The sequence below is a fragment of the Oncorhynchus gorbuscha genome, linkage group LG22 (genome assembly GCF_021184085.1).
Source record: "Oncorhynchus gorbuscha isolate QuinsamMale2020 ecotype Even-year linkage group LG22, OgorEven_v1.0, whole genome shotgun sequence".
Classification (NCBI taxonomy): Eukaryota; Metazoa; Chordata; class Actinopteri; order Salmoniformes; family Salmonidae; genus Oncorhynchus; species Oncorhynchus gorbuscha.
The window spans coordinates 34,669,519-34,692,953 of record NC_060194.1 but is presented as its reverse complement, the minus strand read 5'-3'; the positions used below and the strand labels follow the sequence as shown (position 1 = coordinate 34,692,953).

Sequence of the window (23,435 nt, the reverse complement as noted above, 5' to 3'; positions counted from 1 at the left end):
TCACCACCTTCCGGAGACACCTGAAACCCCACCTCTTTAAGGAATACCTAGGATAGGATAAGTAATCCCTCTCACCCCCCCCTTTAAGATTTAGATGCACTATTGTAAAGTGACTGTTCCACTGGATGTCATAAGGTGAATGCACCAATTTGTAAGTCGCTCTGGATAAGAGCGTCTGCTAAATGACTTAAATGTAATGTAAATGTAAATAGTTTTCACACTATTTTATACAAATTCTCAAACTCATTGTTATAATCACTACATATAGTGATTACGTCTTTCTTTGAATTAAGAAGTAATTGTTTGGAGAAAGTCAGTTGCTCTACTGGCAGTTACAATAATTAAATTGTCAGTCTATTGACTCCTATTAGCCTTTCACATTATCTTGCCTACCAATACTGCTCTGAGCTGGCTCAGCTATTTCACATTCGCATTGTCCTTTCCAGCATTGTTCCAGCATACATAACCAGACGAGTGCAAAACAGCTTCATTCAGCTCTGCATAGCATGGTTCAGTAGTGAGAAAATGTACAAATGTGATGTCGAAGCGAACGGGGCGGAAGGCGGACGTTACTACTTCACAGGAGAGGCATTTGAAACATTAAATATATATATTTTAATCAAAATGCATATTTTTTGGAAGAAAAAACATGTGAACTGTCACTGTGGAAAGAATTCATCATCTGGTTGATGCCTAGTGGGAAGGATATGATGAAAGTGTGTCAGTCTGCCATGACGAATGATAATCAATAGATATGTAGGTCAGACTCTACAGTTAAATAGTTTGCTAGCTGTTGTGTATAGTAACTGAAGACTTTACTCAGTAACAAAAGGTCCAGGCAGAGAGGTAAGTTTTAACATGGCTTCACCTCTTTATCCATACAAGTAATTCATCTTGACCTTTCTAACAGTGACACCTAGTGGTGAACATATTAAGTGAAAACCCTTACCTTAAAACAAAGTACATTTCTGAAATGTGTGTACATACGCCATATCTTTTGATCATCCTGTTGTTGCAGGATTTGTTTAAAACTATTCCTATGTTGTCATTTCCCTTCTTGTGTAATCCCTTACAAAGCTCATGTTGGGTACTATATTTCTGAATCATTGCTTTAAAAATGTTTCAAAAGCAGAATGGAGCATTAAAATACGTTTGGATATACAGTACCAGTCAAAAGTTTGGACACACCTACTCATTGAAGGGTTTTTCTTTATATTTACTATTTTCTACATTGTAGAATAATACTGAGACATCAAAACTATGAAATAAAGAGAAGAATTACGGAGTAAAGGGTCTGAATACTTATGTAAATGTGATATTTCCATTTTTAATTTGTAATATATTATCAAACATTTCCAAAAACCTATTTTTGCTATGTTATTATGGGGTATTATGTGTAGATTGATGAGGGAAAAAAACAATGTAATCAATTTTAGAATAAGGCTGTAATGTAACAAAATGAGGAACAAGTAAAGGATTTCTGAACACTTTCCGAAGGCAATGTATATTAGTTTGTTAGTGTCTGCAAATTGACTGTACTTCTGTTTTGGTATTTCATTTTTTTTTTTTTATAATATTAATTACATGTCTAAATAATGATGTTTTGATACGAAATAAGTTTATATTTTGCTATGATTGTTGTTTTTTCCAATAGTTTCTCCATGGGGTCAAAATGACCCATGTGGTAATCAATGTACAGTATTTAGCTTTAGGGTTAATGGAGACATGGAAGTGCGCTTCAGGTGAGGCATTACTTGCCGACACTAAACCCTCAGCAGCATCCAGGCCAGGACCATAAGGCCCAGAGAGGAGCACTTTGCGGAGGCTCCTGACACTGGCGGGGCTGTGGTTGGGCTGCTCTGGGTCGTCACCATCCTGCCGTTGACAGGCTGGATGTTCCTGAAGACGTTGGTCATCAAGGCAGAGGTGAAGTTGTGGTCAATGTGCACTGTTGTGCTGAAGAGATCAATCTGAGGGGAGAAGTTTAATTAATTGCAGATTGGATCATAGACATAAGTGTGACATCAGGTTGGCCCAATGGCTTTACCCACTGGGCACAGACGTCAGTTCAACATCTAATTTTATTTGAGATGCCAAGTAACGTGAAATCAACTAAACTTTGTGGCAAATTGCTCTCCAAGTAAATAAATAAATCACCCCCCAAAAAACTTTGAGGCATGTAATTGCATTTTGATTAAAAGTTAGATTAAAACCAGACAAATTCCTGAAATGTGTGTACAGTTGAAGTGGGAAGTTTACATACACTTACATACACAACCACTCCACACATTTCATCTAGTGGGACAACTTCCGTTGAAACACTTTATTATATACAGTGCCTTGCGAAAGTATTCGGCCCCCTTGAACTTTGCAACCTTTTGCCACATTTCAGGCTTCAAACATAAATAAATAATAATAAAGATATAAAACTGTATTTGTTTGTGAAGAATCAACAACAAGTGGGACACAATCATGAAGTGGAATGACATTTATTGGATATTTCAAACTTTTTTAACAAATCAAAAACTGAAAAATTGGGCGTGCAAAATTATTCAGCCCCTTTACTTTCAGTGCAGCAAACTCTCTCCAGAAGTTCAGTGAGTATCTCTGAATGATCCAATGTTGACATAAATGACTAATGATGATAAATACAATCCACCTGTGTGTAATCAAGTCTCCGTATAAATGCACCTGCACTGTGATAGTCTCAGAGGTCCGTTAAAAGCACAGAGAGCATCATGAAGAACAAGGAACACACCAGGCAGGTCCGAGATACTGTTGTGAAGAAGTTTAAAGCCGGATTTGGATACAAAAAGATTTCCCAAGCTTTAAACATCCCAAGGAGCACTGTGCAAGCGATACTATTGAAATGGAAGGAGTATCAGACCACTGCAAATCTACCAAGACCTGGCCATCCCTCTAAATTTTCAGCTCATACAAGGAGAAGACTGATCAGAGATGCAGCCAAGAGGACCATGATCACTCTGGATGAATTGCAGAGATCTACAGCTGAGGTGGGAGACTCTGTCCATAGGACAACAATCAGTCGTATATTGCACAAATCTGGCCTTTATGGAAGAGTGGCAAGAAGAAAGCCATTTCTTAAAGATATCCATAAAAAGTGTTGTTTAAAGTTTGCCATAAGCCACCTGGGAGAAACACCAAACATGTGGAAGAAGGTGCTCTGGTCAGATGAAACCAAAATGGAACTTTTTGGCAACAATGCAAAACGTTATGTTTGGCGTAAAAGCAACACAGCTCATCACCCTGAACACACCATCCCCACTGTCAAACATGGTGGTGGCAGCATCATGGTTTGGGCCTGCTTTTCTTCAGCAGGGACAGGGAAGATGGTTAAAATTGATGGGAAGATGGATGGAGCCAAATACAGGACCATTCTGGAAGAAAACCTGATGGAGTCTGCAAAAGACCTGAGACTGGGATGGAGATTTGTCTTCCAACAAGACAATGATCCAAAACATAAAGCAAAATCTACAATGGTTTTAGAATGGCCAAGTCAAAGTCCAGACCTGAATCCAATCGAGAATCTGTGGAAAGTACTGAAAACTGCTGTTCACAAATGCTCTCCATGTCATGTTTTGTCTTATATTGTCTTGTCATTTTGCTTTTCCTTCTGTTCGTTTTCCCCCTGCTGGTCTTTTTAGGTTCGTTCCCTTTTTTCTCTCTCCCTCCCTCTCTCTCTTCTCTCTATCGTTCCGTTCCTGCTCCCAGCTGTTCCTATTCCCCTAATCAATCATTTAGTCTTTCCACTCCTGTTCCCTATCTTTTCCCCTGATTAGAGTCCCTATTTCTCCCCTTGTTTTCCGTTTCTGTCCTGTCGGATCCTTGTATATTGTTCACCGTGCTGTGTCTTTGTATCGCCCTGTCGTGTCGTGTTTCCCTCAGATGCTGCGTGGTGAGCAGGTGTCTGAGTCTGCTACGGTCAAGTGCCTTCCCGAGGCAACCTACAGTTTATGATCGAGTCTCCAGTCTGTTCTCGTCATTACGAGTGGAATTGTTTTTTATGCTTTATTTACCGCTCCGATTTGTCTAGGAGTATTGCATATTTCCTTTACTGGATTAAAGACTCTGTTTTCGCCAAGTCGCTTTTGGGTCCTCATTCACCTGCATAACAGAAGGATCCGACCAAAGAATGGACCCAGCGACTACAGACGCTCGTAACACTGCCGTCGAGATCCAAGGAGCCATGCTCGGCAGACACGAGCAGGAATTGTCTGCTGCTCGTCATGCCGTGGAGAACCTGGCCGCTCAGGTTTCCGACCTCTCTGGACAGTTCCAGAGTCTTCGTCTCGTGCCACCTGTTACTTCCTGGTCTGCCGAGCCTCCGGAACCTAGGGTTAATAACCCACCTTGTTACTCCGGGCAGCCCACGGAGTGCCGCTCCTTTCTCACCCAGTGTGATATTGTGTTCTCTCTCCAACCCAACACATACTCTAGAGAGAGAGCTCGGGTTGCTTACGTCATATCACTCCTTACTGGCCGGGCTCGAGAGTGGGGCACAGCTATCTGGGAGGCAAGGGCTGATTGTTCTAACAATTACCAGAACTTTAAAGAGGAGATGATTCGGGTTTTTGACCGTTCAGTTTTTGGTAGGGAGGCTTCTAGGGCCCTGGCTTCCCTATGCCAAGGTGATCGATCCATAACGGATTACTCTATAGAGTTTCGCACTCTTGCTGCCTCTAGTGACTGGAACGAGCCGGCGCTGCTCGCTCGTTTTCTGGAGGGACTCCACGCAGTGGTTAAAGATGAGATTCTCTCCCGGGAGGTTCCTTCCAGTGTGGACTCTTTGATTGCTCTCGCCATCCGTATAGAACGACGGGTAGATCTTCGTCACCAAGCTCGTGGAAGAGAGCTCGCGTCAACGGTGTTTCCCTGCTCCGCATCGCAACCATCTCCCTCCTCTGGCTCAGAGACTGAGCCCATGCAGCTGGGAGGTATTCGCATCTCGACTAAGGAGAGGGAACGGAGGATCACCAACCGCCTGTGCCTCTATTGCGGACTTGCTGGACATTTTGTCAATTCATGTCCAGTAAAAGCCAGAGCTCATCAGTAAGCGGAGGGCTACTGGTGAGCGCTACTACTCAGGTCTCTCCATCTAGATCCTGTACTACTATGTCGGTCCATCTACGCTGGACCGGTTCGGGTGCTACATGCAGTGCCTTGATAGACTCTGGGGCTGAGGGTTGTTTCATGGACGAAGCATGGGCTCGGAAACATGACATTCCTTTCAGACAGTTAGACAAGCCTACGCCCATGTTCGCCTTAGATGGTAGTCATCTTCCCAGTATCAGATTTGAGACACTACCTTTAACCCTCACAGTATCTGGTAACCACAGTGAGACTATTTCTTTTTTGATTTTTCGTTCACCTTTTACACCTGTTGTTTTGGGTCATCCCTGGCTAGTATGTCATAATCCTTCTATTAATTGGTCTAGTAATTCTATCCTATCCTGGAACGTTTCTTGTCATGTGAAGTGTTTAATGTCTGCCATTCCTCCCGTTTCTTCTGTCCCCACTTCTCAGGAGGAACCTGGCGATTTGACAGGAGTGCCGGAGGAATATCATGATCTGCGCACGGTCTTCAGTCGGTCCCAAGCCAACACCCTTCCTCCTCACCGGTCGTATGATTGTAGTATTGATCTCCTTCCGGGGACCACTCCTCCTCGGGGTAGACTATACTCTCTGTCGGCTCCCGAACGTAAGGCTCTCGAGGATTATTTGTCTGTGTCTCTTGACGCCGGTACCATAGTGCCTTCTTCCTCTCCGGCCGGGGCGGGGTTTTTTTTGTTAAGAAAAAGGACGGTACTCTGCGCCCCTGCGTGGATTATCGAGGGCTGAATGACATAACGGTTAAGAATCGTTATCCGCTTCCCCTTATGTCATCAGCCTTCGAGATTCTGCAGGGAGCCAGGTGCTTTACTAAGTTGGACCTTCGTAACGCTTACCATCTCGTGCGCATCAGAGAGGGGGACGAGTGGAAAACGGCGTTTAACACTCCGTTAGGGCATTTTGAGTACCGGGTTCTGCCGTTTGGTCTCGCCAATGTGCCAGCTGTTTTTCAGGCATTAGTTAATGATGTTCTGAGAGACATGCTGAACATCTTTGTTTTTGTCTACCTTGACGATATCCTGATTTTTTTCACCGTCACTCGAGATTCATGTTCAGCACGTTCGACGTGTTCTCCAGCGCCTTTTAGAGAATTGTCTCTACGTGAAGGCTGAGAAGTGCTCTTTTCATGTCTCCTCCGTTACTTTTCTCGGTTCCGTTATTTCCGCTGAAGGCATTCAGATGGATTCCGCTAAGGTCCAAGCTGTCAGTGATTGGCCCGTTCCAAGGTCACGTGTCGAGTTGCAGCGCTTTCTAGGTTTCGCTAATTTCTATCGGCGTTTCATTTGTAATTTCGGTCAAGTTGCTGCCCCTCTCACAGCTCTTACTTCTGTCAAGACGTGTTTTAAGTGGTCCGGTTCCGCCCAGGGAGCTTTTGATCTTCTAAAAGAACGTTTTACGTCCGCTCCTATCCTCGTTACTCCTGACGTCACTAGACAATTCATTGTCGAGGTTGACGCTTCAGAGGTAGGCGTGGGAGCCATTCTATCCCAGCGCTTCCAGTCTGACGATAAGGTTCATCCTTGCGCTTATTTTTCTCATCGCCTGTCGCCATCTGAACGCAACTATGATGTGGGTAACCGCGAACTGCTCGCCATCCGCTTAGCCCTAGGCGAATGGCGACAGTGGTTGGACGGGGCGACCGTTCCTTTTGTCGTTTGGACAGACCATAAGAACCTTGAGTACATCCGTTCTGCCAAACGACTTAATGCTCGTCAAGCTCGTTGGGCGTTGTTTTTCGCTCGTTTCGAGTTTGTGATTTCTTATCGTCCGGGTAGCAAGAACACCAAGCCTGATGCCTTATCCCGTCTTTTTAGTTCTTCTGTGGCTTCTACTGATCCCGAGGGGATTCTTCCTTATGGGCGTGTTGTCGGGTTGACAGTCTGGGGAATTGAAAGACAGGTTAAGCAAGCACTCACGCACACTGCGTCGCCGCGCGCTTGTCCTAGTAACCTTCTTTTCATTCCTGTTTCTACTCGTCTGGCTGTTCTTCAGTGGGCTCACTCTGCCAAGTTAGCTGGTCATCCCGGCGTTCGAGGCACTCTTGCTTCTATTCGCCAGTGCTTTTGGTGGCCGACTCAGGAGCGTGACACGCACCGTTTCGTGGCTGCTTGTTCGGACTGCGCGCAGACTAAGTCAGGTAACTCTCCTCCTGCCGGTCGTCTCAGACCGCTTCCCATTCCTTCTCGACCATGGTCTCACATCGCCCTAGACTTCATTACCGGTCTGCCTTTGTCTGCGGGGAAGACTGTGATTCTTACGGTTGTCGATAGGTTCTCTAAGGCGGCACATTTCATTCCACTCGCTAAACTTCCTTCCGCTAAGGAGACGGCACAAATCATCATCGAGAATGTGTTCAGAATTCATGGCCTCCCGTTAGACGCCGTTTCAGACAGAGGCCCGCAATTCACGTCACAGTTTTGGAGGGAGTTCTGTCGTTTGATTGGTGCGTCCGTCAGTCTCTCTTCCGGGTTTCATCCCCAGTCTAACGGTCAAGCAGAGAGGGCCAATCAGACGATTGGTCGCATACTACGCAGCCTTTCTTTCAGAAACCCTGCGTCTTGGGCAGAACAGCTCCCCTGGGCAGAATACGCTCACAACTCGCTTCCTTCGTCTGCTACCGGGTTATCTCCGTTTCAGAGTAGTCTGGGTTACCAGCCTCCTCTGTTCTCATCCCAGCTTGCCGAGTCCAGCGTTCCCTCCGCTCAAGCGTTTGTCCAACGTTGTGAGCGCACCTGGAGGAGGGTGAGGTCTGCACTTTGCCGTTACAGGGCACAGACTGTGAGAGCCGCCAATAAACGTAGGATTAAGAGTCCAAGCTATTGTTGCGGCCAGAGAGTGTGGCTTTCCACTCGCAACCTTCCTCTTACGACAGCTTCTCGTAAGTTGACTCCGCGGTTCATTGGTCCGTTCCGTGTCTCCCAGGTCGTCAATCCTGTCGCTGTGCGACTGCTTCTTCCGCGACATCTTCGTCGCGTCCATCCTGTCTTCCATGTCTCCTGTGTCAAGCCCTTTCTTCGCACCCCGTTCGTCTTCCCTCCCCCTCCCGTCCTTGTCGAGAGCGCACCTATTTACAAGGTACGTAGGATCATGGACATGCGTTCTCGGGGACGGGTCACCAATACTTAGTGGATTGGGAGGGTTACGGTCCTGAGGAGAGGAGTTGGGTTCCGTCTCGGGACGTGCTGGACCGTTCACTGATTGATGATTTCCTCCGTTGCCGCCAGGATTCCTCCTCGAGTGCGCCAGGAGGCGCTCGGTGAGTGGGGGGTACTGTCATGTTTTGTCTTATATTGTCTTGTCATTTTGCTTTTCCTTCTGTTCGTTTTCCCCCTGCTGGTCTTTTAGGTTCGTTCCCTTTTTTCTCTCTCTCCCTCCTCTCTCTCTTCTCTCTATCGTTCCGTTCCTGCTCCCAGCTGTTCCTATTCCCCTAATCAATCATTTAGTCTTTCCACTCCTGTTCCCTATCTTTTCCCCTGATTAGAGTCCCTATTTCTCCCCTTGTTTTCCGTTTCTGTCCTGTCGGATCCTTGTATATTGTTCACCGTGCTGTGTCTTTGTATCGCCCTGTCGTGTCGTGTTTCCCTCAGATGCTGTGTGGTGAGCAGGTGTCTGAGTCTGCTACGGTCAAGTGCCTTCCCGAGGCAACCTACAGTTTATGATCGAGTCTCCAGTCTGTTCTCGTCATTACGAGTGGAATTGTTTTTTATGCTTTATTTACCGCTCCGATTTGTCTAGGAGTATTGCATATTTCCTTTACTGGATTAAAGACTCTGTTTTCGCCAAGTCGCTTTTGGGTCCTCATTCACCTGCATAACACTCCATCCAACTTCACTGAGCTCGAGCTGTTTTGCAAGGAGGAATGGGAACAAATTTCAGTCTCTCGATGTGCAAAACTGATAGAGACATACCCCAAGTGACTTACAGCTGTAATCGCAGCAAAAGGTGGCGCTACAAAGTATTAACTTAAGGGGGCTGAATAATTTCGCACGCCCAATTTTTCAGTTTTTGATTTGTTAAAAAAGTTTGAAATATCCAATAAATGTCGTTCCACTTCATGATTGTGTCCCACTTGTTGGTGATTCTTCACAAAAAAATACAGTTTTATATATCCTGAAATGTGGCAAAAGGTTGCAAAAGGTCGCAAAGTTCAAGAGGGCCGAATACTTTCGCAAGGCACTGTATCTATATCTATACACATGTAAATGAACAACAATATTCATATTCATATCAATTCAAATAAATAATCATGAATATTATGGGTGTTAAACATTTATGTACATATGTGTCTTATATCGGCTGAAATATAAAATTCTTATGCATTAGGGGGCGCTATTAAAACTTTTGGATGAAAAACGTTTCCGTTTTAATCAAGATATTTCGCCACGAAAAGATGCTCGAGTATGCATATAATTGACAGCTTTAGAAAGAAAACACTGACATTTCCAAAACTGCAAAGATATTGTCTGTGAGTGCCACAGAACTGATGTTACAGGCGAAACTCAGATAAAAATCCAACCAGGAAGTGCCACATTTTTTAAAACTGCCTCATGCCAATGACTCCTTATATGGCTGTGAATGAGCTACAAATGAGCTTACGTTTTCCACGTATTCCCCAAGGTCTCTACAGCATTGTGACGTCTTTTAGACATTTCCATTGAAGAATGGCCGTAAGGGACCATATATAGCATGTGGTCACATGGTGTCTCCCGCAGAAAATCTCGCGTAAAATACTGAGGTAGCCATTTTCCCAATCGCTTCTTATGAGAAACCAATTGCCTTGACGGATATATTATCGAATATATATGTTAAAAACACTTTGAGGATGGATCCTAAACAACGTTTCCGTGTTTCTGTCGATATTACATGGAGCAAATTTTGAAAAAAGTTTGCCGTTATAGTTGCAGCATTTTCCGGTCGATTTCTCAGCCAAGCATGATGAAGAAACGGGAGCCATTTTGCCTAAAAAAATATTTTGGGGAAAAAAGGAACATTTGCTATCTAACTGGGAGTCTCCTGATTGAAAGCATCTGAAGTTCTTCAAAGGTAAATGATTTCATTTGGTTGCTTTTCTTATTTTCGTGAAAATGTTGCCTGCTGCCAGCAGAGCCTAGCATAGCATTATGCCATGATAAACTTACACAAATGCTTGTCCAGCGTTGGCTATAACGCATATTTTGAAAATCTGAGATGACAGTGTTAACAAAAGGCTAAGCTTGTGTTTGAATATATTTATTTAATTTCATTTGCGATTTTCATGAATGGGAAAAGTTTCTAGGGGTATTTATGTCCGCTGCGTTATGCTAATGCATTTGAGGCTATGATTACGCTCCCGCATACGGGATTGCTCGTCGCAAGAGGTTAATCTAACTGCACTGTCCAATTTACAGTATCTATTACAGCGAAAACATGCCATGCGATTGTTTGAGGATGGAGCCCCACTTCAAAATATTTTTCCACCGGCACAGGTTTCAGAAATTCACAAATAACAATTAAATATTCACTTAATTTTTTTTTCACTTAAAATCTTCCTCTAATTTGTCATCCAAAGGGTCCCAGTTATAACATGTAGTGTTTGTTTTAGATATAATCCTTCTTTATATCCCAAAAAGTCAGTTTAGTTGTCGACATCGATTTGAGTAATCCACTCTGAAAATCTACCCTTAAACTTTGTTTCAACAATTCAAAATATGTTTCTATTTACCCCTCAGATACCCTAAAATGTAATCAAACTATAATATTTCTAACAGAAAGAAGAATGTTCAATAGGAAACCGATTTTAGCAGGTGTGTCCTGTCTTCTGTTGGGGATTAATCAGAATTAGTTGGGTAACATAGATAAGATGTTTTATTTTCATTATATGCTTGTGAGTTACTTCTCTTTAGAATGTATTTTGTTGTACTATAGTGGTGGCCATTTGCAGTCATCTGTTCTCTGTCAGGGTTAACCGGTTAAGACTCTAGGGGCAGTATTTCATTTTTGGATAAAAAGACATGCCCGTTTTTAGCGCAATATTTTGTCACGAAAAGATGCTCGACTATGCTTGGAATTGATAGTTTTGGAAAGAAGACACTCTGACGATTCCAGAACTGCAAAGATTTTCACTGTGAGTGCCTTAGAACAAAACCTACAGGCAAAACCAAGATGTTTGAGCGACCAGGAAATCAACAGGATTTCTGATGGCACGTTTTCCATGATCGCCTTATATGGCTGTGAATGCGACAGGAATGAACGGACACTTCCTATCGTTTCCCCAAGGTGTCTGCAGCATTGTGACGTATTTGTAGGCATATCATTGGAAGATTGACCATAAGAGACTACATTTACCAGGGGTCCCGCACGGTGTCTGCGTGGAAATTGGTGCGCAAAAGTCAGGTACCAGTATTTTTCCATCCGAATCTGAGAACAATGCAGGCTTCCAGGAATGGCATTTCAATGAAGAGATATATGACAAAACACCTTGAGGATGGATTCAAACAACGTTTTCTATGTTTCAGTCGATATTATGGAGTTAATTCGGAAAAAAGTTTGACGTGTAGGTGACTGAATTTTCGGTTAGTTTCGGTAGCCAAATGCATAGTAACAAAATGGAACGTTGTGTCCTACACAAGCATCTTTCAGGAAAAACTGGACATCTGCTATGTAACTGAGAGTCTCCTCATTGAAACATCTGAAGTTCTTCAAAGGTAAATTATTTTATTTGATCCCTTTGCTGGTTTTTGTGAATATGTTGCGTGCTAAATGCTAACGCTAAATGCTAAGCTAGCTATCACCACTCTTACACAAATTATTGATTTTCTCTGGTTCTAAAGCATATTTTGAAAATCTGAGACAACAGGATTGTTAAGAAAAGGATAAGCTTGAGGATAGGCATATTTATTTCATTTCATTTGCGATTTTTAGAAATCGCTAACGTTGCGTTATGGTAATGAGCTTGAGGCTATGATTACGCTACCGAATACGGTGTGGGTAGGACTAACAGGTTAAGCTACTTGGGCCGCAGAAAGGGGAGAGGTCAAGCTTGTCATCATGTGTAAACATATATTTTAAACCATGTGAAGGGATGATTGATGGGGAACCAATTATCTCTTGGCTCCACAATGTCTGTGTGCCAGTCACTCCCCACCTTTCCCAATCGGGGAGAGGAGGATGGCAGTGTTTGGAACCATTCTATGTTCCCTCTCTCTTAGAGCCGTCCTGACACTGAATTGATCACAGTGGGGATTGGTGCGGTCTGTGGGGTGAGGGCCAGGGAACTGTGTATTCTGTGTGAAACATGGCACTTGGTGAAGCCCTATTGGAAGAAGGACCTCATTCTGTGTGTCTGTGTGATTGTCTAAGTGACCCTCAGAGGTGGTAAATTCCAATTATTTTAAATGTGCTAGCCAGGTATGCCCTTGGTTACTCTGTGTGAGTATTTTGCTTTGTAGGAGCGTTCTGTGTGGGTGCGGTAGGTTGACTCTGTGTGGGTAACCTTTTTTATGTTCTGATGTTCTGTGGAGACATCTGACCAGTTCTGTGTGGGTGATCAGTAAAATTATGTGTGAAGTACTTAAGGTATTTCTGTTGTAACACTTTGCGCGAGTGCAAAGAACCAGGCATTCCGGACCCTCCTACTGGAGCCTTGAAGTTTATGGTAGATAAATGGGGTAGGGTGGTTTTCCTTTGACAGGGACACTAAGTATGACGCTGTTAGATGAGATAAGACAGAGATTGGTAGAGAAGGAAGGTAAACTAGGAAAAAAGGATCAAATTGACTGGGTGAAATTCAGGAAATGGGAAAGGGAAGCTGACAAATGGAAGAAAAGACAGGACACATTTCTGGGAAAACCCTGTCAGAATATGTAGTTCAGACTGAGGAAGGAGAAAAGAAGGGGAAAGATGAAACAGTGAGAAGGACTAGGAAGGATGATGATGACAGAGACTGTCCCCCTCCCTACTGTACTCCTCAAACTCTCTACCCGGTGTTGCCGGACCTCCCTCCTCCTCAGGCGCCTCCTGTTGATCCGCTGGATGCAAGACCACTACAACCTGCAGCCCCACCCCCTGTCTCTTCCAACACCACGGTGATTGATCGTCTGGCACGGAGCCTGGCTGAAGTCCTGGCAGGGTCTGGAGTGACTCCGGCCAGTCTCACTGGAGGCGCAGTGGGGGGAGCACGCCAGAAGGGAAAAAAATCAACAATCCTTTTCTCAAGGCTCCTCCACTCAGCTCCAGTGAGGAAAGTGAGGACGGAGGGACACCCCAGCTGACTCACCCGTAAAAGGACTGTCTATGGGCCAGGACGGAGAGGCGTGTCTCTACCCCCTTCCAATATGACCCAGCATCAGACATGTATCATCAATACCCTCTGATGGCCTGTCCTAACCCTCAGCCTCGACCTGTTGATGCTAATGCTGCTGCCGCTGCAGCATGGAACCCCATTGTGTATGTCCAGAGGACGTGGAGACATGATGAAATCAAAGACATTGTAGAGGACCTACCAGACCCAAGTAAGGACGCTGTGAAATATTCAGCAGAGATGAGGGTGTTCGTGGGTCAATACAAACCATCTGCTGCTGAGATAGCCCATATCTGTAAAAAGAAACTGGGACTCAGGTGGGCGGATGTACGGGGACAGTTTGATTGCAACTACCTGTGGGCTGAGAATGGCGCATATCAGGACCAGATAACAGCGCTGCTGGCCAGGATTGTGGAGATGTATCCAACTAAAACTGACTGGACTGCTATCAGAGAATGCACTATGAAGAAAGATGAGGGCCTGGAGGCTTTCAGAAAGAGACTTGAGACCTGTTTCAGGCTACACAGTGGTATCAGACCAAACGAACATGCATATGGGGATCTGCTGAAAGACGCCCTGGTGAGGGGTCTGACACCGGGCCTGGAGAAAGCTGTGCAGCCTACCTGCATCAGTTGGGAGACTGAGCCATTAGCAACGGTGGTACAGCACTGCAAGCATGCTGAGGGACAACAAAGTACTCAGAAGGAAGAAAAAATAAAGGCATAAAAAGTAAAGACACAGAAACTACAGGCTGCTCAGATGACGTTTTACCAGGGAGCAGCCCCAGCAGGGACAGGACGAGGGGGTGGAGTGCACAGGTGCTACAACTGTGGGAAGCCGGGTAAGTTTGCTGCTGACTGCTCTGAGCCAACGAATCCACAGAGAAACAAAGGCAGGGGCGGACCGAGAAGAGGGGCCCGAGAGGAGGGGGCAAGAGGAGAAGGAAAAGGAGCACATGCATGGACAGCCCCATTCCAACAACACCCGTCGCAGCCACCTCCCAACCAATGGCAGGTCGGGCCACCTCACGGGGTCCAGCAACAGCAACAGTGGGGACCACAAGGGGTCCCTCCAGGCAGAGGACAAACTGGAGCCTGGCAGACGAGGCCGCCGGCACAGACGACCCTGTACAATCCAGGACAGGGGGAGGAGTATTGACATGATGAGAAGACAGGGACAGTTGTGCTAAAATCCTCAGAGCAACAAGAGCATTTGTTTTTAAAGTGTCACACCCTTCCGAGAGTAGAGCCAACAGTGGAGGCTTGCGTCAATGGTGAGTCATTAATATTTCTTGTTGATAGTGGGGCTGCTATGTCTGTCATTAACTGCAAGCCTATGATAAAACCTCCCATGTCTAATGAAATAGTCAAAACTGTAGGGGCTTCAGGCCTCCCACTCAGAGAGCAGGTAACTATGCCTTTTGTGAGGAGAAGTGTCAACATCAATTTCTCTACTCTGACCACTGTCCTGTCAATCTGATGGGCAGGGACCTCCTGTGTAAACTTGGCATCAACATAACATGTGGCCGAACCGGTTTAACTGTTATTCATGAGGAAGAGGAGAAAGTGGGGGAGCAATTGATGTTAATGTCTAAGTGTTGTGACTGGTATTATGCATGGGATGTTGATGATGAGGTGCCCAATATTGCTCGTGTTTTCTCAATGGCCAAAACCCATTGGGGCCACGAGGGCAGTTTCATGTCTGCAGCAGGCTTACATTGCACCTCCCATTTTTCACCATTGACAAGAGACATCCATTATGAGAAACAATGGCTGTGTGATACATTACAGAATGGGTCAGTGCAGTGTGAGGGTATATACTGTAGCAGTGATTTCTGTGCTTTAGGGGTTAATCTAACCCCTGCACAGAAAGAGCTCTACCTGTTTGAGGATAGCGCACCACATGTGTTCCTGGCAAAATCAGACAGAGTAGAATGGGTGGATACTGTAATTTGGATGAAATGCTTGGTTGATGCTACAGACTGGGAGATGTGCCCTGATGGGTCAACTTATTCACCCAGCACAATGACAAGTTGTTACCCACTCAGTTGGGGAACACCAACTGAGAGGGGTGTGCATGGTGTTTTTCTTTTTCTACCAATATCATGTTGTTGAGTGAAGACTCACCCCTCCTGAGAGGCGTCCCTGAATGACTATGGGCAAGGGACAAGTATGATTTTGGGAGAATAAAGGGAGCTGAGCCAATGGTAGTCACTCCTAAAGATACCAGGCGCCCATCTAGAGCACAGTATCCACTCAGTAGGCAAATAGCAGGTATTACACCTGTTCATGCATCCTTGTTAGCTAATGGTGCTTTAATTCCCTGTCCAGAATCACCCTGTAACACCCCTATCTTGCCTGTTAGAAAAACTTCAGGTGATTGGAGATTTGTCCAGGACTTAAGACCTGTGAACGATGCAGTTTTTGCCCGTGCCCCGGTGGTTCCTAATGTTACTACACTGTTGGGGACGGTACCACCCACAGCAGAGTGGTTCTCTGTGATTGATTTGACAAATGCATTTTTCAGTATTCCAGTGGCACCAGAATCTCAGTTCTGGTTTGCTTTCACGTTTCTACGAAAGCGATTTACTTCGATTTACTTTCTAAACCTTTTAACCTGTTACTCCTACCCCCTACTTTTTCGAACATTCTGTTAAAAATCGCGCAACATTTCAGCGTCCTGCTGCTCATGCCAGGAATATAGTATATGCATATGATTACTATGTGTGGATAGAAAACACTCAGACGTTTATAAAACTGGTTAAATCACGGCTGTGACTATAATAGAACGTGCGTTTCATCGAAAAGCGCAGGAAAATCTGATCACTGAAAATGGAAATATATATCCATCCGCCACTTCAACCCATTGATAAAGGCGAACCACAATAAATGGGGCTGAGGTTGCAATACCTACAGCTTCCACACGATGTCAACAGTCTTGTCATTTGCCTAGGCTTTGTTTAGCATTTAGCGTAGCGCATTTGCATTTCCAGATGTCTAGATGGGACGCCTGCGTGTCAGGTAGGAGCAAGAGGTTAACCTCTTTGTTTGTGAGAAAAATGGTTTTATGTCATCTGTTTTAACACAGGAACATGGAGGAAAGCAGCGCACAGTTGGGTATTATTCCAAACAGCTGGACAGTGTGGCCAGAGGTCTGGTTTGTTGTTTGAGAGCTGTGGCTGCTGCTACTGAAGCTGTGTTGGCTTGTGCAGACATTGTTGCCATGTGTGAACTCACTGTACATGTTCCTCATGCTGTACATGCTCTTATTTCACGGGCAAAGACGGCCCATCTAACACCAGCTCGACTGCTCCATTATAAGAATGTTCTTCTGACAATGTGTCATGTAACCCTGAAGAGGTGCACTGTGTTAAATCCTGCTACTTTGTTACCCACTGAGGATGATGGAGAGCCGCACGACTGTGCTGAACTGTTGGAGCTTGTCTCTAAACCAAGGTCGGATTTAACTGATGTCCCTTTGCAAAATGCACATTTGGAACTGTTTGTAGATGGCTCTGCTCAGCGTTCTGAGAAAGGAGAACCATTGGTTGCATATGCGGTGACTACTGCCTCAACCACACTGGAAAGTGCTAAATTACCCTCCCACCTTTCTGCTCAAGCAGCAGAACTCTTTGCACTCACTAGAGCTTGCATATTAGCTAAAGGCCAGTCTGCTACAATCTATACAGATAGCAGATATGCCTTTGGTGTGGTACATGATTTTGGTACTCTGTGGAAACGGTGCGGCTTCCTGACCTCCTCTGGTAAGGCGATCTCTCATTCAAAACATGTTGATAACTTGCTAAAAGCTATTTTGCTCCCTCCTGAAATTTCTGTTTGTAAGTGCCTTGCTCATGCTAACTCTTCCGACCCTGTCTCCAAAGGTAATGCTATGGCTGACTTGGCAGCTAAGGCAGCAGCTGTCTCCTTAGAGGCCCCTGTGTTACAGATGGTTTTACCTTCTGATAATAACCTCTTCTCTCCCACTGATATCTCTGACTTGCAATCCTCTGTAGGTCCCGTTGAGTTGAGGAAGTGGAAACGACAGTCTACATATGACCAGTCTTACCACGTTCATGTTTCCCCTACTTAGTTAAGTTGTCACATGGAAGGGATCATGTGTCAAAGGGGGAGTTGTTGATTTTGTAAATACATTTTGGTTTGCACCTGGGTTTTCTGTGTTTGCTGAACAATTTTGTGCAAAATATGTGATTTGTATGACTAACAACATGGGAAGAGGGATTCCCATACCACTGCCGGCTCATCCGACCCCTGAAGGACTATTAAAACACATAATGATGGATTTTATTGAACTCTCTCCTTGTCAAGGTTACAAATATTGTCTGGTGATAGTGGATGCCTTCTCCAAGTGGGTAGAGGCATTCCCATATCGACATTCCACTGCTATGGCAGTAGCCAAGAATCTCCTTAGGGAGATCATCCCAAGGTGGGGGTTACCATCTAAATTAACCAGGGACAATGGCTCACACTTTGTAAACCTAGTGATACAGACCTTGTCTGAGAGTCTGCAGATAGACCTCAGGACCCATTGTAGCTATAGGCCGCAATCCGGTGGTTTAATTGAAGGCGCTAATCAAACCCTGAAATCTAAGGTGGTGAAGCTTATGGCAGAGACGGGGCTTTCTTGGGTCACTGTGATCCCCCTGGCTCTGATGTACATACGAGGGAGGCCCCACAGAACCACGGGATTGGCTCCTCATGAGGTTCTGACAGGTAGACCAATGAGGATGATTAATTCTCCCTTCCCACACAACAAGCTGACACTGATGGGCTGTGACGATGACATGGTAAGTTATTGTACTACTCTAAACAATGTTCTGAAGGCTATTTTTCCCAGGGTGAAAGCGGCTCTACCCCAGCCACTGGTGGGGATCCTGCACAAACTGCAACCAGGTGACTGGGTGGTGGTGAAAGACCTGAGATGAAAGCATTGGAACCAGCAGAGGTGGACTGGACCATACCAGGTGATGCTGATTGCCCCCACTGCTGTTCACGTAGCTGAGAGGTCTACTTGGATCCATGCCAATCACTGCAGGAAGGTGCCATACTGCCCACCAGAACCTGAGGATGGAGGACCAGAGATGCCGGAAGTCACCGACTAGATGGAAGGATCAGGCCCAGACTCTACGCATCATGTTTCTTGCTCTGGTCTTGAGCCTTCTCATTACAGTTGCCATATGGACAGTGACTCAAGGACAACCGGTCCTGGAAAGACAACATGGTACGGACTAATAACCGTTGAGTCCCACTGCGGGACTTAAATAACAGCCACTCCAGCTCGAGCCAACAGCAGGCTCAGGACAGGAGTCCAGCAAACAATAGCCACTCCCATATCGAAAAAGAAGAAGGTCAATGCATCCACTAGATGAGCATCACAGTAGGAATCACGAGGGAAACACATGGTGGTCACTGCTTAACTATACAGTAAAGACTGAACTGATGTTAGGAAATACCTCCTGTTATGTATGTAGCTTGTTTCCACATTCAGCAATCTCCCCATTCTTACAGTATTCAGTAGAGTTCAGCATTAATGACACTATGTGCACTAGAGGCACTCTTGTCAAATGAGAACACAGGGGGTCAACCTTCACTAGGTAGAACACTGAGGGATAAATGCAGTAATGGTAATTTGTCATCAACAAAATATTTACGGGGGGGATTTGATTGTTCACATTGGTGTAGTTGAATCATCTTAGAACCTAGATCCCGTGTACCAGAACCTATTCAAGTCCAACCCCGGCGAACCCCATTTAGGACCTGTCATTGTCACAATCCAAGCAATATTTCCATACCACAATTGAATGAATCCTATCTGGGAATGTCAACATGTATCAATTATAGTGTTTTCCCAATAGGATGTAGCTGGAAGAAGGGAACATGCAGCTCTGGATACCCCATTAAACTGAGGGTGGGACACACCATTATTGATGCTGAAACTGACGATCGTTCTCCTCATCAATTTGGCTCGGCAACATTTACTGATCATTATTGGATTTGTGGGGATAAAGCTTATCTCTACCTACCCACAAATTGGACAGGGTGCTGTATTTTTGGTAAACTAAACATCTCCCTTGTGGTAATGCATAAAACTAATTCCTCTATTCCAAGCAGGTTAAGACTAATTAAGAGGGACATCTCACAATACAATAATGTCCCTAGTGCCTCTCAACGATCCTTGAAATTGGAAAAGTTCTGGCGTGGTTTAATCTCCTGGTATGGGGCATCAGATAATGCACATGGATAGGCTAGGATAGGCTAGGATATCATTTGGAATCCCTGGTAAATTTGACCACTGCAGGGTTTTCTATGACAAGACCAAAATTACAAGCCACTCAACTCATGGCAACACAAAATAAGGTGGCACTTGACATGTTGCTAGCACGTGAAGGAGGGGTGTGTCAAATTATAGGAGATCACTGTTGTACATTTATACCCCAGGGAGATGACAGTTTGACTATTGTAGTGGAACATTTGAAAGAGCTTAGGGGTGTTATCGAAAGGGAACACCAGCCTGACATCAACTGGAATCCGTTAGGATGGATTCAGTCAGTGTTTGGTGCTTGGGCTGCGACCATTTTCCACTGGTTCATCTATGGTCTAATATTACTGATTGCTCTGTTGCTAATTATCATTTGTGTGAAGAAATAGTTTAATAAAGTGGTTGATGTTGTTCTTACTATGCCCTTGCTTGCAAATGAAGTAGGTGTAGATGAGGAATCTGAGATTGATGGACAACAATCAGGTGAACACAGTGAAATATTCTCACTGGACAGTGTAGATAGAGAGGGTTCACTGTATATGAATGATTTCCCTGACCTAGTCCCTATTCCTGACTATATTCTAAGCATGATGACTTAGAGGGATGACTATCCTGTAGGTTGTAATGAGGCCTGCGTTTAGACACTGGTTCTCTTGTAATTCTGGGAGCATTTATATGTTTTGTTAATTTTATTTTTACTCAAAAAATGTATTATTCTATATGTTTAAACAGGTGCAAGTCTGTATTATGGTATAAACATTGTAAACTCAGTTTCTGAAGGGTGAATACTTACATTGAAGGGATTTGATTCTTTATTATCTTTCAATTTTGATTATGGATTTTTAAATTGTATTATATACTCTGCAACTACTGTTAGTAAGGTACCAGGTTACTATTCTGATTCTTCAGAAAGGACTTGGTCCCTTGAGAGGGGCATGTTGGGGATTAATCAGAATTAGTTGGGTAACATAGATAAGATGTTTTATTTTCAGTATATGCTTGTGAGTTACTTCTCATCAGAATGTATTTTGTTGTACTATAGTGGTGGCCATTTGCAGTCATCTGTTCTCTGTCAGGGTTAAGCTACTTGGGCCGCAGAGAGGGGAGAGGTCAAGCTTGTCATCATGTGTAAACTTATTTTTAAACCATGTGAAGGGATGATTGATGGGGAACCAATTATCTCTTGGCTCCACAATGTCTGTGTGCCAGTCACTCCCTACTTTTCTCATTGGGGAGAGGAGGATGGCAGTGTCTGGAACCTAATGGCTCACTTTCCTCTCCGTGAGCTTGTCCAGAATTAGTTGTATTTGGGATGGGAGTGTCTTAGATGACAATTGATATATATCATTTGGTGGGGGTAATGTCTTGGTACCATTTTGTACCAAGGACAGGATAAGAGCTTTGTTTAGGAGACCAAACTGAACGATAATTTATAGCCAATGCTGTCTGGCTAGGGGGAACTCCTCTCTGAAGTAAAGTCTTTCTTTGTGTAAGTTCCTAAGTCCTGTGGTTTGTCATGCCGTCTAGGGGGGTGGATCTTTGCTATAAAAGATTCCAGTTGCCATTATGTTGACGACTCTCAACTTTTCATTAGAGATACTGAAATGTTGAAAGTCAAAATGCTATTGCAAAAGCTTAATTATTATTAAAGGTGAAGATTAAGCATAACTCTGACTGGTGTGTGATTTGCTCTTTCATCATTTGGTAATTAAGGAAATTTCCACGACACTTCATTCTCTTACGTTTCTAAGAGGATGGTCTCTCAAAAAATATGTCAGGTTGGTTTTTCTTTGGATTTTCTCCATATCCATATACCATATCTACTATGTTATATTCTCTTACATTATTATAACATTTCCACAACCTTCAAACGGTTTTCTTTCCAATTATATGCATATCCTGGCTTCAGGGCCTGAGCTACATGCAGTTTACTTGGGCTCGTCATGCAGACAGGAAGAGAAGTTTTAACAAATTATAGTTTTGGCAAGACGGTTAGGACATCTACTTTGTGCATGACACACGTCATTTTTCCAACAATTGTTTACAGACAGATTATTTCACTTATAATTCACTGTATCACAATTCTGGTTGGTCAGAAGTTTACATGCACTAAGTTGACTGTGCCTTTAAACAGCTTGGAAAATTCCTGAAAATTATGTCATGTATTTAGAAGCTTCTGATAAACTAATTTCCATTGGTTTTGTCTTGTCTTCCCACACACCTGTTTTCAATCCCATTCATTACCTGTTGTGTATTTAACCCTCTGTTTCCCCTCATGTCTTTGTCAGAGATTGTTTTATGTCAAGTGTTGTTTTAGGTTGTATAGGTGCGCGACAGGTCCTCGTACCCATGTTCGTTTGTCTATGTACGTATTTAGTGTTTGGAGCATGTTAAGCGGACTTATATTAAAAGACTCCATTTACACTCCGTTTGACTCTCCTGCGCCTGACTTCCCTGCCACCTATACACACAACTCTGACAGCAAGAGTGTGGTTGTCCTATGATTATTTTACATACAAACTTCCCACAACTTTCTGGGAATAGTGCATTTGGAACATTCTCAGCACATTTAAGGAACCTTTATTTTCTTGGTATTTCATTACTTTAACAGAATGTTTGTTAAAAGTTCAAACTTGGTTACATGTCATTTAAATTTTCGTCATGTTCTAGGAACGTTCTCCAACTGGTTTGACATTAGGAATGTTCTCAAATAATTCAGAGAATGTTAAGGCAAAAAAATGCTCTTTACCTGACTCTCTTTTCAAAGATGTCTAGAAATGCAGACGTGTGCTCTTCTAAGAAGCAATCACTCCCCCATTGCTGACTACAAACTATCTATAAATGGGCTAATAACTCACTAACTAACAAAGGATATTAACAAATGTGCACAGGTTGCTACATGTTGCTCTCACTTTGATCTCAAAACAAGCACATCGACTCACAACCGCTCATGCTGTAAAAACAGTCCCGTTCAAAGTAAATGGCACAGATCCATATATGGCATTGGTCGATTTTCATGTAGGCCTACTGCAGCTCTGATTGGTTATGGCGCACCAGACCGCACCTAGAGTGTGGGCCTGAGTCGTGCCTGTCAATGCAATAGAATTCTACTATGATGCCTTCTGCCTTCTGCCTACACGGACCAGGATGTCTTGCTCCCAGGCAGACTAAATAACTTTTTTGCCCGCCTTGAGGACAATACAGTGCCACTGACACGGCCCGCAACTAAAACATGCGGACTCTCCTTCACTGCAGCCGACGTGAGGAAAACATTTAAACGTGTCAGCCCTCGCAGGGCTGCAGGCCCAGACGGCATCCCCAGCCGTGCCCTCAGAACATGCGCAGACCAGCTGGCCGGTGTGTTTACGGACATATTCAATCAATCCCTATACCAGTCTGCTGTTCCCACATGCTTCAAGAGGGCCACCATTGTTCCTGTTCCCAAGAAAGCTAAGGTAACTGAGCTAAACGACTACCGCCCCGTAGCACTCACTTCCGTCATCATGAAGTGCTTTGAGAGACTAGTCAAGGACCATATCACCTCCACCCTACCTGACACCCTAGACCAACTCCAATTTGCTTACCGCCCAAATAGGTCCACAGACGATGCAATCTCAACCACACTGCACACTGCCCTAACCCATCTGGACAAGAGGAATACCTATGTGAGAATGCTGTTCATCGACTACAGCTCGGCATTTAACACCATAGTGCCCTCCAAGCTCGTCATCAAGCTCGAGACCCTGGG

The 23,435-nt window shown here is 44.3% G+C and overlaps 1 protein-coding gene across 1 annotated transcript in view; it reads right to left on the bottom strand.

Moving 5' to 3' along the window:
- Positions 1-1,314: 1,314 nt before the first annotated feature.
- The window catches only part of LOC124009195 (carbonic anhydrase 4-like), a 32,354-nt gene continuing 10,233 nt past the window's right edge, over positions 1,315-23,435 (bottom strand). The window contains exon 9 of the mRNA XM_046320757.1: positions 1,315-1,970. Within this exon, the coding sequence (XP_046176713.1) occupies positions 1,764-1,970 (207 nt within the window). The 3' untranslated portion in view covers positions 1,315-1,763. The remainder of the gene's footprint in view (positions 1,971-23,435) is intronic.